The following is a 16765-nucleotide window of genomic DNA, read 5'->3' as shown; positions in this document are numbered from 1 at the left end:
ATAGAGCTTCATGGAGACATTACTGTTGGGTATGTCAAAGAGTTGGAACCTATTGAGAAAGTGAGTAACCAAGCTATTAAGCTTGAAGATTGGAGTGGAGATCATCTAATCAGTACTAGAGACCATGATGAGGTTCTGATCCATGACAAGTCTCTTGTAGATGACGTTTTTGTATTGGAAACACGAATTTTAGAGGTTAATTGCAGAATCGTTGAAGAAACACGAGTTGCAGGCCCAACATCGATCAATGCAGCTGTTGCATCGATCGACACACCTCCACGAGCCACCCATACCTCAGTCCTGCCCTGGTCCTGTTCCCCACATCCTTGGCAGACCTCATGCACCTAAAGCTTATACACCACCTTGGATGAAGCGGACATTCTCTCGGAAGCATTCATTGCCATGTTCCAATCCACCGGATTCTTGAGATCCGACACAGTCAAGCTAATGACTGAAAACAAGCGCTTAGTGGGAGGCAAGTCACTCATAGGTTTTTCTTTTCCACTTAAATTGAGTCATTTTTATCCTTGCTTTGAGTCAGTTTGAATTTGTATTGAATTATGAACTTCTATCTATCATGTTGCGTTTAATCTTATGTTTGAGTGATTCTTAGCAGTGCTAACATCCAAGGAATGAGAAAAACACAAATTAATCGCAGCTAACTCAGGAGTAATGTTCGAACTCTCTGCATCTGCAAGGTGCATCGACCGACACACCATCAGCATTGGTCGACACAGAACATACGGATTGGTAACACGATTTTGTTCATAATTTCAATACTTATTCGTTTTTGTTTATTTTTCTTCGCCAATCTATTACTTGATAACACTGGGGAAAGTGTTGTTTAAGTCTGGGGGAGGCAGTTACTAACTACGTTTTTATTTTTGAGCTTCAGTCCAAAAAAAAATTGTTTTATTGAGCCAAAATTTTTGTTGGGAACTATGATTTTCTTTTTAGTGTACTGCCTTGGTAGATTAATGCTACAGACTGAATCCACAAATCCGACTAATGAAAAATCCAATGGCTGACCAGTAAACCAGAGACATCCAAATTTCCAACAGAATTCACAAAAGCCTAAGGTAACTTCTGCGCTTTTATTTTTACCTCATCAAGGAGATTTATGTTCATAGAGCTTGACTCCTTGTTCATACCTGACAAGTAAGATTTCAAAAGAAATTGGTATTCCTCTCCATTATTCTAGTTATAAAAAAATATCCCTGAGAGCTTTGTTAAAAAAAAGAAGAGATTTTGATCAGTTTAGAGAGGTAGTAGGTAAATTACCTGTAACCTCATTATTCTACTCTTGAGTCAAATGATCACACACTACTTGGAAGCGAGGGGTAGATAAATTACTGATGACCCCATTATTCGCCTACAACTTTGAAGAAAAGAAAAAAAGATAGTAAAAAGAAAAAACAACAAAGCAAAGCTCAAAGGAAGATTAAAAAGAATAAGCCTCGGAGAGAGAAAGAGTACCACATGTTGTACAAGTTATATCTTGCTTGTTAGGGTATACTACAGGAATGAGTCTAGAAGGTTCTTGACATTGATCAAATTGATGAGACCCACCGATGAAGGCTTAATGGAGGAAGTAGTGAAATTTGGTTTGAATTTGGGATGCTACGAAAGTCAGCGGAGAAGTACATGGTGGTTCGATTTGGATTTATCTGCTAAGCATATGGATTATGGTTTGGATGATCATGACATTACTTTAAAAAGAAAATGAGTTTCTGCGTTTTCAAACCTCTTTCACAGATCTAAGTTTTTGTTTTGCTTGAGGGCAAGCAAAGGCTAAGTCTAGGGGAGTTGATATATCATGGTTTTTCGGTGTTTTTAGCCATGATATAAGTCTTATTTATAGAGTCTTTTTGGTATTGTTAGAGTCTTTTGAGTCTTTATAGGATTTAGCATGGATGAGAGCATAATGGAGCTAAATAGGAGGATTTGGAGTATAATCAAGCATTGAGGCTGAAGCTGCGAAGTTGGGAGACCAGTTCAAGAGTAAGCATCGGTCGATGCTTCATATGTGTCGATCGATGCAGAGCCATAAGACAAATCGGAAGTTTTCCCACAAGTTTTGAATATTTACAAAGCTGCCCCAAAGTTTTTCATATTTGCATCATTAGTTCCTGGACATGTTTTGGGAATATAAATAGATTTTCCAGGTCATTGTTTAGACCTAAGCTTTATTTTTCCTGCAACTTTTGAGAGAGAAAACCCTGAGAGATTGTAGAGAGTTTTTGGAGAGAAGAATCAAGACTCCTTCGAGAGAAGATTCAGAACTCCTTTTCTACTTCTTTAATCTCTTAATGCTATCTATTTTATTCATGATTTGTGTTTTTACAATTATGTCTGAGTAGATCTGCTGGTTAGGTTTAGGGTTTCTCATTAGGGATTTCATGGATTGTTAGATTGACTAATTGTTTGGATTCATTATCTTTCTTGTTCTTCACCATAGGTTGTTCTTAATGCTAGATCTTTGATTAGTCATCTGGATTTAGATCTTAGGATTATTGATTGATATGAGAATATAATTGATTTTCCAGACAAAAACCTTTGGTGAGCAAAATTACTTTTTGCAAAGAGATTTTGATTTTCGGGTTTTAAAACTTAGATAATATTTGCAGTGAGAACTGATTTATTTAACAATTGTGTTTAGAGTTCAAGAACGGTGCTTAATTTATGAATCATGCTTGCTTAATTAATTGATTTGATTTTCCATGATTTCCTGAGAATTTCCCTAGGCCTAGCGTTTTTTATAATTCCTGAATTTACACTTTTGAATTCTGTTTTTGCATTGCGTTTAAATTAATATTTTGGTTTAGCATAATTAGAAAAGATTATTAAATCTTTTGTGTGATCTAGAGTCCTTGTGGATACGATCCCTAAGTACTACAACTGCAAGGCTGTTAGTACCATTAGGGTATTACAATTTTACCATATCAACGGTTGAGTTATAATGCTTTGTGGCTGAGTTATCAAAAGGAATAATCTGTAAGCCGAAAATGAAAGGTCTGGTCGATTAATATGACGGATGAGTTATAATGCTTGACGCCTGAGTTATTGCACAAAATAAAACAAATGTATTACAATAATACTACATTGGACAAGTTTTCGCATTGTGCCCAACTTGTTTGCATCGAGAACATGCGTTTAGCTCATGGCTTAACGCGTTCAATCCGTAGTCATCAAAAACAAGCTTCACAAGTTTGTCGTGTGCTGTTTCTGCATCTATCTGCACAACTCTACACACTCTATCGTCGGTGTTAAATATATATTTGTGTTTCTTTACCCAATTACCGAAAACAACAATTACCAGAACTTGATCCATGAAAGAAAATGAAGAACAAGGTGAAGAAGAAAGTGAAAAAGAAGTAGAAGAAAGGTGAAGAAGAAAGTGAAGAAGAAGTAGAAGAACAAGGTGAAGAAGAAGGTAAAAACCATGTTAATATTTCACTTATAACCAGTTTAAGAACAAAAGTCGAGGGAACGACGTTTCGTATTTCCGGAGAAGAAAGATGATGACATGGAATGCTGACATGGATGATGCGTCCGACGTGGCAAGTCAGCCATCAAACAAATTATAACTCATCCTAAATATAATTCAGCCATCAAACAAATTATAACTCAGTCACAACATGAATAACATTATAGTAATTAAAAAGCAAAAAAATAGCTGCCAAATTCAGCCGCTTCATCAACTGAAAATATGTAACTCAGTCGTAAAATGGCCGAGTTGTACGATAAGTTAGCCTATCACGGCTGAGTTATAGTTTTTAACCATAACTCAACCGTAACTACATCTCATAAATCAGCCGTTTTTCATAACTCAGCCAGCCGGAAAAAAAGTTAATTCAGCTGTGTCGTAGTGATAACTCAGCCAAAATTTTGACAACTAAACCATCGGGTTGTTATAGCATAATTCAGCCAAAAAGTTATAGCATAACTCAGCCAGATTTCAATAAGTCAGCCATAACGCTTGGCTGAGTTATGCTATAAGTCAGCCGTCCGCTCTTACTCAAATGTTTTTCTATAAATCAGCCGCAACATACCTATAACTCAACCTTCATTACCTCTGTAACGCGTTACGGCTGAGTTATTTAATACACGTCAGCAATTTCTGACGTGACGTCTGACGTGGCAATGACATTTTTGTAATTACGTTTTTCAGATAACATAAAACAAGAGCACACTGGGTATTTTGAAAATACCCAAAATATTTTAGTAATAAAAAAAAGATTTTAAGATTCTGGTAATATTATCTAAAATGTATAATATCCCAGTAAATTTTTCTATTTTTTTTTCTTAACATAAATTTTTCTTGAAAAAGGAAAAAGAAAATAAAATTGTTTTGGTAAAGGACAAGAATTTGTTTCGTACCCTATATACACAAATTAATTATTCTTTTACATATTTTAATATCCAAATTTCATAATCGGATTTTAACGATGATAGTAATGGTATTCATTACTTTTTGTTATTTCGTTTAGTTTCTAACCGGGTTAAGAAAATTAAATGTATTGTATGTTTAAAAATTCTTTTTTTTTTTTTTTTTTTGCCAACAGGTTACAAGATTGACTCAAACGAGCCAATTAGACGGGAAGTTATTCACAAAGGTGATTGGAAGCGACTCCACTCTAGCACGACGCGCCAGTTTGTCCGCTCTACCATTCTGTGATCTTGGTATCTGAACGAGAGAGAATGAAAGGAATTCACCCTTATCTTCATCAATAGCGTCCAGATATGTCTTGAAAGCAGGCCACTCGGAAGGCGAAGACACCATCTTCACCAAATCAGAACAGTCTGTGAGAAAGACGACTTTCTCATTATCAGCACCAATCATACACCTCATTGCCCAGGTAAGGGCCTCTACCTCTGCGTGGAGCGGTGACAAGCTACGACGAGAATTAGATGCACCCATGGTGGGAGATTCTCCGTTAGGAGAAATGCAATACCATCCTCTGCCCATAAACTGATCAGTCGCCTTCCAAGATCCATCTACAAAGCATCGGTAACTAGATTCATAACCGTGAGCCACATTACAAGTCTGAGTCATAGATCTGGGTAGAGGCCGAGGGACATCAGTAGAAAAGGATCCGGATAGGTCTTCCTGGGCTGAAGACCACAGCCTGGATTCCTCCTCTGCTAAGCGTAGGATTGCTACCGGGTTGGAGTCCAAGTTACTAAATAGTTTATCATTCCGACCCTTCTAGATATACCATAGAATCCATGGAAACATTGCCACCGAAAGAATGTCTTGAAACCTCCAAAATAAGGAATCCATATTAGCATATATAGAATCCGACGGGAAACAACCCGTAGAGGTCGGAAATTGGGACAGTCCCCAAACCTACCTAGCCGGAGGGCATAAAAAGAGGGCATGGTTGACTGTCTCTTCCGTCTCCCCACAAATTTCGCAGTCCATATCACAGCTTAATCCACGACGCCGTAGATTAGCTGTTGTCGCCATGCAACCCGTAATTGCTTGCCACAAAAAAATGTCTGAGTTTTGGTGGACACCTAATCTGCCAGACATATGCCTGTAGAGGGATAATATTGGGGCCAGAAATGGGAAGACCTCTCTCTGGTTTCTGCCGCAATGCCTGATATCCAGATTTAACAGTATAGCTACCGGTTTTAGTCAAATGTTATCCCAAGCTATCCGGTGTGGTAAGATTACCAAGAGGTAAAGCAGAAATAAGGGCTACATCCTCCGGCTCGAAAGAAGCCGAAAGTAATGCCGGATCCCAGGAACGTGAAGTCATGTCAATGAAATTTTTAACTCTAAGCGTTGGATCGACTGGCGATCCTGAACGCAATGCTGGTCTCGGGGATTGAGCAGGTATCCAAGGGTCAGACCATACTGAAATGGAGGCCCCAGTTCCTACCCGTTTAATGAGTCCTTTGTTCACCAGAGAGCGAGCAGAAATCATACTTCGCCATCCATAAGATGGAGAATAAGATTTAATAGGATATAATGGATCCGAATGCCTATAATACCGTCCTTTGAAAACCTTTGCAAATAGTGAATCTGGAACTGATATCAACCGCCAAAGTTGCTTAGCCAACAGTGGGGTATTGAAATCGTCCAGACACCTAAACCCCAAGCCTCCCTCCATTTTATCGAAACACAATCTGTCCCAGGCGATCCAATGTAAACCCCGAGTTTCTCCCGAAGAGCTCCACCAGAAGTTGGAGATGACACTCGTAAGTTTCCGTGTAACTGTTTTGGGAATTCTAAAACAGGACATAACAAAAGTAGGGACAGCCGTCGCGACCGATTTGATCATGACTTCTTTACCCCCCCGGGACAGTAACCTGGCAGGCCAACCACCAGCCCTTTTTTGTAACCGATCTTGGACGAAAGAGAAAATTTTGGTTTTCGATCCACCAAGACTTTCCGGGATTCCCAAATAGGAATTCATGCCACCTAAAGTGGTAATCCCCAGGATACCCTTTAAGTCGTCACGCACATCCACATCTACTGTATGTCCAAATTGAACTGAAGATTTCTGGAAGTTTATCCTCTGTCCAGAAATCCTCTCATATTGCCTAAGAATCCCCAAAATAACTTCGCACTGTTCCTTTGTGGCCCGACAGAAAAATAGACTGTCATCTGCAAACAGTAAATGTGAAATTGTCGGACATGCAGTGGAAACCTTGATACCCGTGATAAGCTTAGACTGTTCCGCTTTCCGTAAATTTGCAATAAGTACCTCAGCACAGAGGATAAAAAGATAAGGTGACAAGGGATCTCCTTGACGAAGCCCTCTAGACGGTATTATTGATCCATGGGGTTGCCCATTTAATAAGACGCTATATTCCACTGATGTCACACACCACATGATCCAAGAAATCCATGTCTCACAAAAACCAAATTTCCGCATTAAGGAATCAATAAAGGACCATTCTACCCGATCATAGGCCTTACTCATATCTGTTTTGATGGCCATAAACTTGCCCATACAAGAGGGATTAGTGCGGAGTCCATGAAATATTTCCTGAGCAATCAAAATATTATCCGTAATTAAACGGCCTTCTACAAACGCTGACTGTGTCTCAGAATTTAATGCTGGCAAGAACTTACGCAACCGTTGACATAAAATTTTTGAAATAATCTTGTACCCGACATTACATAGACTAATGGGGCGCCATTCAGTCATCCGGGTCGGTTTTTCTACTTTTGGGATAAGACAAATATTAGTCTTATTGAGGCGTTTATCAAAACTGCCAACCTGAAAGAAAGACTCCACCGAAAGCTTTAAGTCAGCTTTAACTGTATCCCAAGCACGCTGATAAAACAGGGCCGTCATACCATCCGGTCCCGGGGCTTTATCAGGGTGCATCATAAATAGAGCCTCCTTGATTTCCTGTTCTGTGAGTGGTTTAGTCAGTTTCTCATTGATTTCGTCCGTTATAGAGGTGCTGATTTCACCCAATGAGTCCTCAATTTCTGAGGGATCGGTGGACATGAATACCTCTTGAAAATATGAAGTTGCGATATTCTGGATCCGAGGCTCCTCTGTGGTCCAGTGACCCAACTCATCATACATTCCAACAATCCGATTATTAGCTCTTCTTAACTTCGTTTGGGCATGAAAATAGCTGGTATTTTGGTCTCCGAAGCGCATCCACTTACTTCGACTCTTTTGATACCAGTAAATTTCCTCATCCCGATAAGCTTCCCGCAATTTCCAATTCAATTCCGAGATAACCTCAACAGAGATAGAGTCATCCTCCTGAGCAATGGCTAGCTGGGATTTTAAATCCTCAATTGTTTCCCGTCCAAATGGGGCCTGTGCTTTCCTCCAGCGGGAGATTGCTTGGCGGCACTTTATTATTTTGTCCATTAAATTCCCAGACTCCCCTGTCTCCCCTGAGAACCATCCCTCTGAAATAGCTCCAAAGAGACCCTCTTTCTCCAGCCATCAGCGGTCAGAGCGAAAAACGCTCCTCCCTCTCTGAATTGTATCCTCTAAAAAGGCTAACACCGGTTTATGATCCGAGGCTATCATTGGTAGGTATTCCGTGAACGCATTCCGAAACAAGTCATGAAGTTTCTCATTGGCTAGGGCGCGGTCAAGACGACACCTGATTGGCTTCTTATCACGCCAACCATGCCAAGACAAGCTATCCCCAACCGCCGGAAACTCTAATAATCCACAATGCCGAATCATTGTGTTAAAATTCACAAAGGAAGAGGCGTGGCAGAGCCTTCCGCCCCGTTTTTCGTGAGTACCTTTAAGTTCATTAAATTCACCTATAAAAAACCAAGGGGCATCACGAGACAAGCCAATCCGCGTTAATCTTTCCCACACTAAATCTCGATTCGTTGGTACCGGATCACCATAGACAAATGTAAAGTAAATAATATGTCCTTTATAAGTAAGTTCCAAATCAATCAACCGATTGGATTCAAATAAAATGGAAACATCATAATTATTATTATAAAATAAGGTCAAACCGCCACTACATCCAATAGGATCAACTGTTTTTAAATTTGAATAACCAAAATGACCAACAAAAGGTTCCAAAATAGATAAAGGCTGTCTAGTTTCAGATAAAAATAAAAAGTCAGGTCTATGCTTTCCCCACAAATCCCTGAGATACCCAAAAGTTGCTTTATTCCCCAGTCTTTGACAATTCCAACTTAAAATCTTCATTTATCTTCTGTTGGTTTGGGTGGCTTGACTCCACCAGTTGGACCCTTCTCCTGATCCGAATTCCTCATGTTTGATCCTTCTCCAGCCTCTTTAGGGACAGGGCGTTTCCTTGGCGTTGTGCGTAGATACACGTTCAATTTCCTGGAAGCAGCTCCTTTAAGAGACAAAGGAGGTTTCACCTTGTGGACCTTTTCCCCTTGCGGAGCCATGACAGAGGTTGCACCTGAGTCAAGTTTTGCTTCCACGGGACCATCACCTGAGTCTGCTGTTGTTCCTCCGAGAGTCGGAATAGCGACGGTTGGATTCAAGGCCTGATCTTCCACCGAAACCTCCATGTCTCCATTAGTCTGTTGTTGTGGATCATGAACCGTTTTATCCAACACCTCTGTTTCGACCTCCTCCATCCGCTGCTCAAAATTCTCCTCCAGAGTTTCCTTTGCTGTTGGCAAAACCGGTAACGTTCCTGAAATGTCGCCCATAGGCACCTGAGTTGAGCCCGCTTGCAGAGCACCAGAGCCTGTAGACTGTGGAGCAAACCCATCACCCGGGACAGAGGAGCCCGCATCAGCCAAGATCACCTCTTCTCGCAAATGTGATTGTAAAGGCAGTTCCGGTTCCTGAAAGAGAGGCCTCCGAACCCGTTTCAGTTGTGGAACCCCAAAGGTTGCAGCCTGAACCGCCACATGCTCGACCTGATCTGGAATCTGTCCAGGTTCCAGCTCTCCCACCGGAACCACACCCAAAGGAGGTGCCACCGTCGTGGAGGCTCTAGCCTTTTGGCGGTAATCCTTAAAAGCCACCGAATTGTTGGATCGACGCGGTTTGGATGAAGACTCACCCGTTTCCCGTGAGGTCCGGTTCTTTGACCTTGCGTCCTGCTTACCCTTGGGTAGGCGCTGACTGGGCTGAGGCAGTCCCCGAGTATCCACCTCCTTGCCTTTTCCGTTATTTCTGTCATTCATGACAGCCCCTTTGTAACTCTGCAGCGGACGAGCTGAGTCGTCTTCCACCGGGAAATGCAAAGCTGGAGTAATCTTATTAGTAGCCCATAGTGGACAGTGATTCTCATCATGGCACAAACTAGAACACTTCTTGCAGCAACCATGAAGACGCTCATAGCGGAGATTGACGATAGTCTCCTGGCCATTGTAGAATTCAATTACCGTAACCAAGCATAAGGGCTTGAACCCATTAACCGTCACTTTCACCCTCCCACCATCGATATCCACCGCCTCCACTCTCCCAAACTCTGAGCCAATGGCACGAAAGGTTGGTTCTGCCCAGAATTGGAATGGAACATCCAGGACTCTGACCCAAAAGGTTAAGTCTGAAGGGTAAGCATGATCCACTGTTGGACTCCATCGAACCAGTTACACTATCCAACCATCAAAATGAAATGGTCCCATCTGAAGAACCTCCAGGATGTCTTCCTCATTGTCAAAATCAAATTGAAACTTCCCTAACCCAAGGTCAGCTCCCACAACTCTACCTTCAACATGCCAGAACTTGGTTAGCATGATCAGGAGAGCCTTCATATCCTGCACCTTCGGGATCATACAGCGCCCCACCATTGTCTTTGAATACCCCGCAATCAAAGCTGTGTTATCAAAATACGGAATTTTGATTCTCCTCTTAGGAGCCACGAACTCATCATTCGTACTCCCCACATTCTTTCCCAATAAGCCGCTCTGAGACATGCTGAAAGTCACCACCCAAACCCGCAAACACCAACCAGAAAGAGAAATGAAACACTCAAAAGTTGTTGCAAGGAAACCAAGAGCTGAAACAAAGTGATGAAGGAAAATGTGATGAGTACTAGAGACCGCAACACAACCCTTTATATAGTCCCAAATATCCCAGAAATAATCTGCTATCACACCTATCGATTCAGCACATAAATGATATACGATATTCTCTTGATTTGGTAGAATCACAAGCATATCCCGTAACACCCTGAAATCATTCCAAATGGAAAGTAAAATCAATAATGATCTCCCCTGTTCAACACTTAATGATTTATTTCGAGATAGAAACAAACCTCGTATCCCAACAAAGCTGCTTTGAAGTAATGGCCATTGTGCTTCAGTATCTTCCAACTGCATCTCCGATTTGTTATCAATCCATAAAAGTAAACAAAGCGCTTATGATCCACCAAGATAAACAAAGAATCCGATAACATTATTAAACCAGATAAAGCTAGGGGAAGAAACCTTGATATGTTCCACTTCGGACCAATCTTCAAAATGATGCGCTTCATTATGTGTTTCCATACTCTCCAGAGATATCCAGCTAGAGAATCCTCCAATTTATTCTGTAGGTGCCAGGAGAGAGATTCTTGATACGCCGACATCAAATACATATCTAGGTTTGCCCTGAAACCATTCCAAAAAGATAACAGAATCAAAATCCAGAACCATAATTCATCAACTAGTGAACCAAATCGAAGCAAATGAGAAACCCGAATCAAAACATAAATGTTACAAGTCAGAAACCAGTGTGATTTGGTATCCTCCAATTGTGTCTTTCGTGTGTTAACAATCCAGGAAAGGCAAGCAATAACCTTGGGAATTACCAAAGTGAGTTGAGAATCCGATAGTATCAATGAGCTAGTCAAAGAGAGAGACTGAAACCCTGATATGCTCCATTGCAGATCGACCCTCGATCTATTGCAAGAAGAGATTAAGAGGTTGACCCGAATCAAGCTTCCGCCATCATCGGGATTCACATATCGGATAGACCAAGCAGATCGTGTCGACTGAGAGATATGGAATGTCTCAAACACGGATCTCATTAAAGTTGGTCTTAGCACCCGTTCCCGATTAAAACCATATCTCCATGTAGCGATTACGCCTCCTTTGCCGTAACCATTGAATCGTATCTCTACCTGCCACAAGAGGCAAGGTCGAAGGGACGAACAAGAGAGTCCAAGAACATCAAACACCCAATAGCAAACCGATTCAATCTCACCGAGAAACATTTAGAAACCTAGGAAAAAAAAAAAAAAAAATCTTCTTATTAAATTGGAAAGAAAAATTCAAGTCGACATAAATGTCAATATGTACCTCAGTAACTCAAATTTTTACAACCTCGAGGTAAAGAAAAAGACTAGGATTTTGAATCTGATTAATATACATTTTGTATATGTAATAAACTGAATATACAGCTCAGACTTTGAGCAGCAAAGTGAGTAAAAAATAGTATTTGTATATTTTCTGGATATGCAAAAAGTTTGTGTCTTTAGTTTTGCGGAAATCAAAAATAAATTTAGTGTATTTTTACAATATTTTCCTTTGTAAAATGCAAAGTATTTATTTAATAACAAAATAACTTATGTATGAAGTAGTTTATTAAAATTAGGTGATTCATATCACTCAAAATAGTGTTATTTATCAATTATATATAATTTCATTTATATATATTCAATTTGCAAGGTTTTTAACTTTTAATATTCACGATTGAATCGTCTGGGGCTTCCCCTGTGTACTAAGAGAATGACTTTGGCTATCAGAAACCAAATTGGCAATTGGAAAAATATTTTCTTGTCATTTGTAGGGAGATTTGCGCTACTTAGTTTGGTGATTGCAAATTTAACAAACTTTTGGATTTCGGCTTTTTAATTGCTAAGTGCTTGTTTCCATGTAGTAGAAAGAATTTTTGCATTGGTCACGTCATGATCTTAATTCGAGGAAATATAAGATGGCATGAAAAAGGATGTTTGTAGGCCTAAGCATGAAAGTGGACTAGAGTTAAAAATGTGTGTGTGTGTTTTTTTTTAACAAAGAGTTAAAAATGATTATGGAGGTTTACAAAGTGAGTGGTTATGGTTAAATGGAAAATAGTCTCAAGTACAAATTTTCTTTGGGTTAATTGGATCAAACGGAAGCAGCAGCTCCATTTTGCTTCATTTTGGTCAGTGAAGGAATCCACAAGCAAGGGGTTTTGGATGTGGAAGAAGTTTCTCAAATACATATCACAAGCCCATGATTTTCACTTGATGAAGGTTAAAAGTGGCTGACAAACGTCATTTTAGCATGACAGTTGGTGCTCACTTGGTCGCGTATGTAAAGTTGTTGGTGATAGGGGTTTTGTTGATCTTGGGATGATGCATTTTTATGCATTTCGATATCTATTTTAGACTATGTACAATGGTTTTCATATTAGACTATCTGCATTGGGGGTGTTGAATAATTTATTCAACTGTTTAATACTTGCAATGAAACTGTTGAAAAACAAAAAAATCTACGTGTATTCAACAGATGTTGAATAGATTCAACATATTGAATCAATTAATTTTGGGCCCGCATCAGCCACGTGGCGCCGCCGAATTGGTGTGTATGATACACACAAACATTGCGCAAGTGAACTTCTTCAAACTTTTTTTTGTTTTTTGTTTTTTTAAGGGATGATATTTGCTTTATTCTGATTGGTTCTTCAGACTTTTGAGATTTTTATCTCACCCTATTTACTGAACAATCAATTATTCTATAACAAATAATTATATAAAAAAAAATATACGAAATTTATAATTTATTAAGCTCTATAAATAGAAACTTGAATCATTTCATTCGGACACATAAAAAAACACTACTTCTACCACAATTTTCTTCTTATTCTCCCAAACACTTTTATTTATATCTTTAATTTTTTTATTTAAAATGGATTCTAATAATAATCCTACCCAAAATTCTACTAATTTTCCTTTTCTTTATCCAAATTCCAATAATAATCCTACCCAAAATTCTACTAATTATTATTTTCCCTATCCAAATCCCAACATTTACCAATTTCAAAATCCATCTTTCAACCAACCCCAAAATATTCCAGGATCTTCACCAAATTTTTCTATGCCATCATATGTTCCAAACTACCATCCATATTATGGATCAATGATTCCATATTCATCTCAACCACCTCATTATTCTTCTACTCCAAAGGATAATGAAAATGATGTTAGAGCAATTGAATTTTCTACAAAAATTACTCTTGGAGGGATAAGCGGTGCTGATGAAGCCACTCCAAATACAGAAGATTCAACATCTACTTGCCGGAAAAGCCCTAAATGGACAACTGAGCAAAATTTGGTGTTATTGAGCGGATGGATTAAATATGGAAAAGACAACATTGTTGGCAGAAACCAAAAGAGTGAATCATATTAGGGTAAAATTGCTGAGTATTGTAATGAGCATTGCTCATTTAATCCTCCGCGTGATGGAGTTTCGTATAGAAATCATTTCAACTACGTGAACCAAAACTTGGGCAAATGGATTGGCGCATACGATAGTGCTAAGCTTATGCAACAAAGCGGGTGGTCGGAGAATGATGTATTGGCTAAAGAACATGAACTATATTCAAGTGGTAAGAATGGGCATTTCACTTTAATGTCAGAATGGCTCGCTGTCCGTGATCAACCACGTTTTTGTAGTCAGCTAGGAGGAAATACTGGGTCTAAAAGCAGTGGATCTAAGAGAGCCCACGACAGTGATGCAAGTGACTCTAATTCTGTAGGATCTAGTGTTCGTCCCATGGGAAGAGATGCAGCTAAAAGAGAAAGCCAAAAAAAAGGTAAAGGTGCAGCCTTGGAAGTCGTTAATGAAGAATGGAATTAATACAAGCATTTGAAGGAACAAGAGTTAGAGCAATTAGAAAAAATAGGTAAGAGACAAGAGGAGGCATACGAACTGATGAAAGAAAAAACTCAAACTAAGAAGATGAAGATGTTTATGAAGCTAACTGAAAAGGAGCATTTTGATGATTGAAGCAAAGAACTGTTGGAGAAACTGAGCCACAACCTATTTAGAAATTAGTGGTTGTCAAGTGTTCGGCTCCACTTTGTCACTTTCTACTTTAATAATGTATTATCATTTCGTGTAATAATGGTTGTTTGTCATTTCGTGCAATAATGTTTGGTTGTCAGTATTCCATTATTTTTTGACAATGTAATCTATCACTTTTTGGCTTTTTATGTGAGAATCAAATCCTTATCTTTTACTTTGCCACACAATTCTTATCTTATCCTTATCGTTTGCATTTCAACCACATGTTTTCGACCACAAGATTTTTTATAAATAGGAACTCATTCTTCCATTGATAAAATATACTCACAAAGATCATCTTACTCGAAAAACAATTCAATGGATCCATCAGAAATTCCTTTTGATATTGAAGCTTACAAAAGACAATCTCAAATTGAAGAGAGGTACATCATCAACCGGTTTAGAGAGCATCGCAAGAAAGTTGAAGAAGATTATCCAAGTCGCAACAAAAGAAAATACATCAAGAGAGATCATGTAGCAGAAAACCAAAGACTGATTGACGACTACTTTGCTAATCAACCTACATATGATGATGCAATGTTTCTTCGGAGATTCCGGATGCAAAAACATGTTTTTCTTCGTATCGTTGGAGACTTATCTCGAAGTGACAACTACTTCACCCAAAGAGTTGACACAACCAATAAAGAAGGTATATCTCCAATTGCAAAATGTACCACGGCCATGCGAATGTTAGCATATGGTATGGCGGCAGACGCGGTGGATGAATACATCAAAATAGGTGGTTCTACATCATTAGAGTGCTTGCGTAGATTCTGTAAAGGAATCATACAATTGTATGAGCAAGTATATCTCAGAGCTCCAACTCAAGATGACCTGCAAAGAATTTTGCATGTTAGCGAGCAGCATGGATTGCCGGGGGTGATTGGGAGTATTGATTGCATGCATTGGGAATGGAAAGATTGTCCTACACCGTGGGAAGGCCAATTTACTCGGGGAGATAAACCACTGTTATACTTGAAGCAGTTGCATCCTATGATCTCTGGATTTGGCATGCATTTTTCGGGTGTTCGGGAACATTGAACGATATAAACGTTCTAGATCGTTCACCAGTTTTCGATGATGTTGAACAAGGAAATATGCCCAGAGTAAACTTCTTCGTGAACCAACGTCCGCATAATATGGCATACTATCTAGCTGACGGCATCTATCCTTCTTATCCAACTATTGTTAAATCAATTCGACTTCCTCAGAGTGAAGCAGACAAGTTATTTGCACAACATCAAGAAGGATGTGGTAAAGACATCGAGCGTGCATTTTGAGTTTTACAAGCTCGATTTAAAATCATTCGCGAACCAGCTCGCATGTGGGACATAACCGATTTGGCTATCATCATGCGGTCATGTATCATATTGCATAATATGATTGTTGAGGATGAACGAAATACGTTTGCTCAACATTGGACTGATTATGATCAGTCTGAGGCAAGTGGTTCTACTACACCACAACAATTCTCGACTGAGGTGTTACCTGCATTTGCAAATCATGTGCGTGCTAGATCTGAGTTGCGTGATTCAAATGTTCATCATGAATTGCAAGTAGATCTTGTCAAACACATCTGGGCGAAATTCGGAATGTTTCGAAATTAAAGAGATTTTTATGTCTGTTAAGTGATTTAAGAGTTTTATTGTTTGTGAGTTAAGTCACATGTATTAATGAAGTTATGTATGTTTATTATTAATTGTGTTGGGTGCTTTTATTGTATTGTTTTAGAAGTTTTTTGTAATTTTATTTGTTTTAATAATAAATGTTTGTATTTTTATTATTTTAAAAATGTTAGTTAATAATTTAAAAATAATAAGAAAATCTGTTAAAAATCGTGTCACTTTAGCTAATTTAATTTAATTTTAGTTGATGTTTTAACTTAATTTAATTAGTACTTATTATTAATATGTAATCATGAAAATAAAAATATATAAGAAAATAAGAATACAAAATAAAAAATAGTGGGGTAGGGTGTTGAATTTTATTAAACAAAACTATTGTAGTGTTAAAAAATTTAGTGGGTGTTGAATTATGATGTGGAAGAAAGATAAAATGATGTGGAGTGTTAAAAAGTGAAAAAGGAGGGTGTTGAATTTGTTTGCTATTGCACATAGTCTTAGAACACTCACTTTTTTTTTTAACACTCCACATCATTTTCTCTCTCTTCCACATCATAATTCAACAAATACATTATTTTTATCCATTACAATAGTTTTGTTTAACAAAATTACAATACCTTACCCCACCAATTTTATTTCATATTTTTCACCTTATTTGTGTTTATTT

At 38.7% G+C, this 16765-nt stretch overlaps 2 protein-coding genes and 1 pseudogene across 3 annotated transcripts; 1 reads left to right on the top strand and 2 right to left on the bottom strand.

Moving 5' to 3' along the window:
* Window positions 1-4579: 4579 nt before the first annotated feature.
* Window positions 4580-5056, bottom strand: LOC147940160 (uncharacterized). Its single transcript, XM_087461173.1, has one exon. It carries the CDS (start codon window positions 5054-5056, stop codon window positions 4580-4582), a length of 477 nt encoding a protein of 158 aa, XP_087317299.1.
* Window positions 5057-8422: 3366 nt separating this feature from the next.
* Window positions 8423-11606, bottom strand: LOC147940159 (uncharacterized). 2 transcript variants are annotated; one of them, XM_087461572.1, is made up of 5 exons: window positions 11224-11606; window positions 10874-11035; window positions 10702-10759; window positions 10543-10616; window positions 8423-10443 (listed from the first exon to the last, which is right to left on the bottom strand). In XM_087461572.1, the coding sequence occupies exon 5, from the start codon at window positions 9623-9625 to the stop codon at window positions 8660-8662; it is 966 nt and encodes a 321-aa protein (XP_087317698.1). In that variant the 5' UTR covers window positions 9626-10443; window positions 10543-10616; window positions 10702-10759; window positions 10874-11035; window positions 11224-11606; the 3' UTR covers window positions 8423-8659. The 2 variants fall into 2 exon arrangements, with proteins under 2 accessions (XP_087317698.1, XP_087317699.1); XM_087461573.1 differs by having other exon boundaries at window positions 9882-10616; window positions 11236-11606.
* A 1783-nt stretch (window positions 11607-13389) lies between these two features.
* On the top strand, window positions 13390-14478 carry LOC104709583 (uncharacterized; annotated as a pseudogene).
* Window positions 14479-16765: the final 2287 nt, after the last annotated feature.

This window comes from Camelina sativa, chromosome 8 (genome assembly GCF_030686135.1).
Source record: "Camelina sativa cultivar CO46 ecotype springtype chromosome 8, ASM3068613v1".
In the NCBI taxonomy this organism is placed as follows: domain Eukaryota; kingdom Viridiplantae; phylum Streptophyta; class Magnoliopsida; order Brassicales; family Brassicaceae; genus Camelina; species Camelina sativa.
Note: the sequence above shows the minus strand (reverse complement) of the source record. Positions and strands in the feature narration are given on the sequence as shown.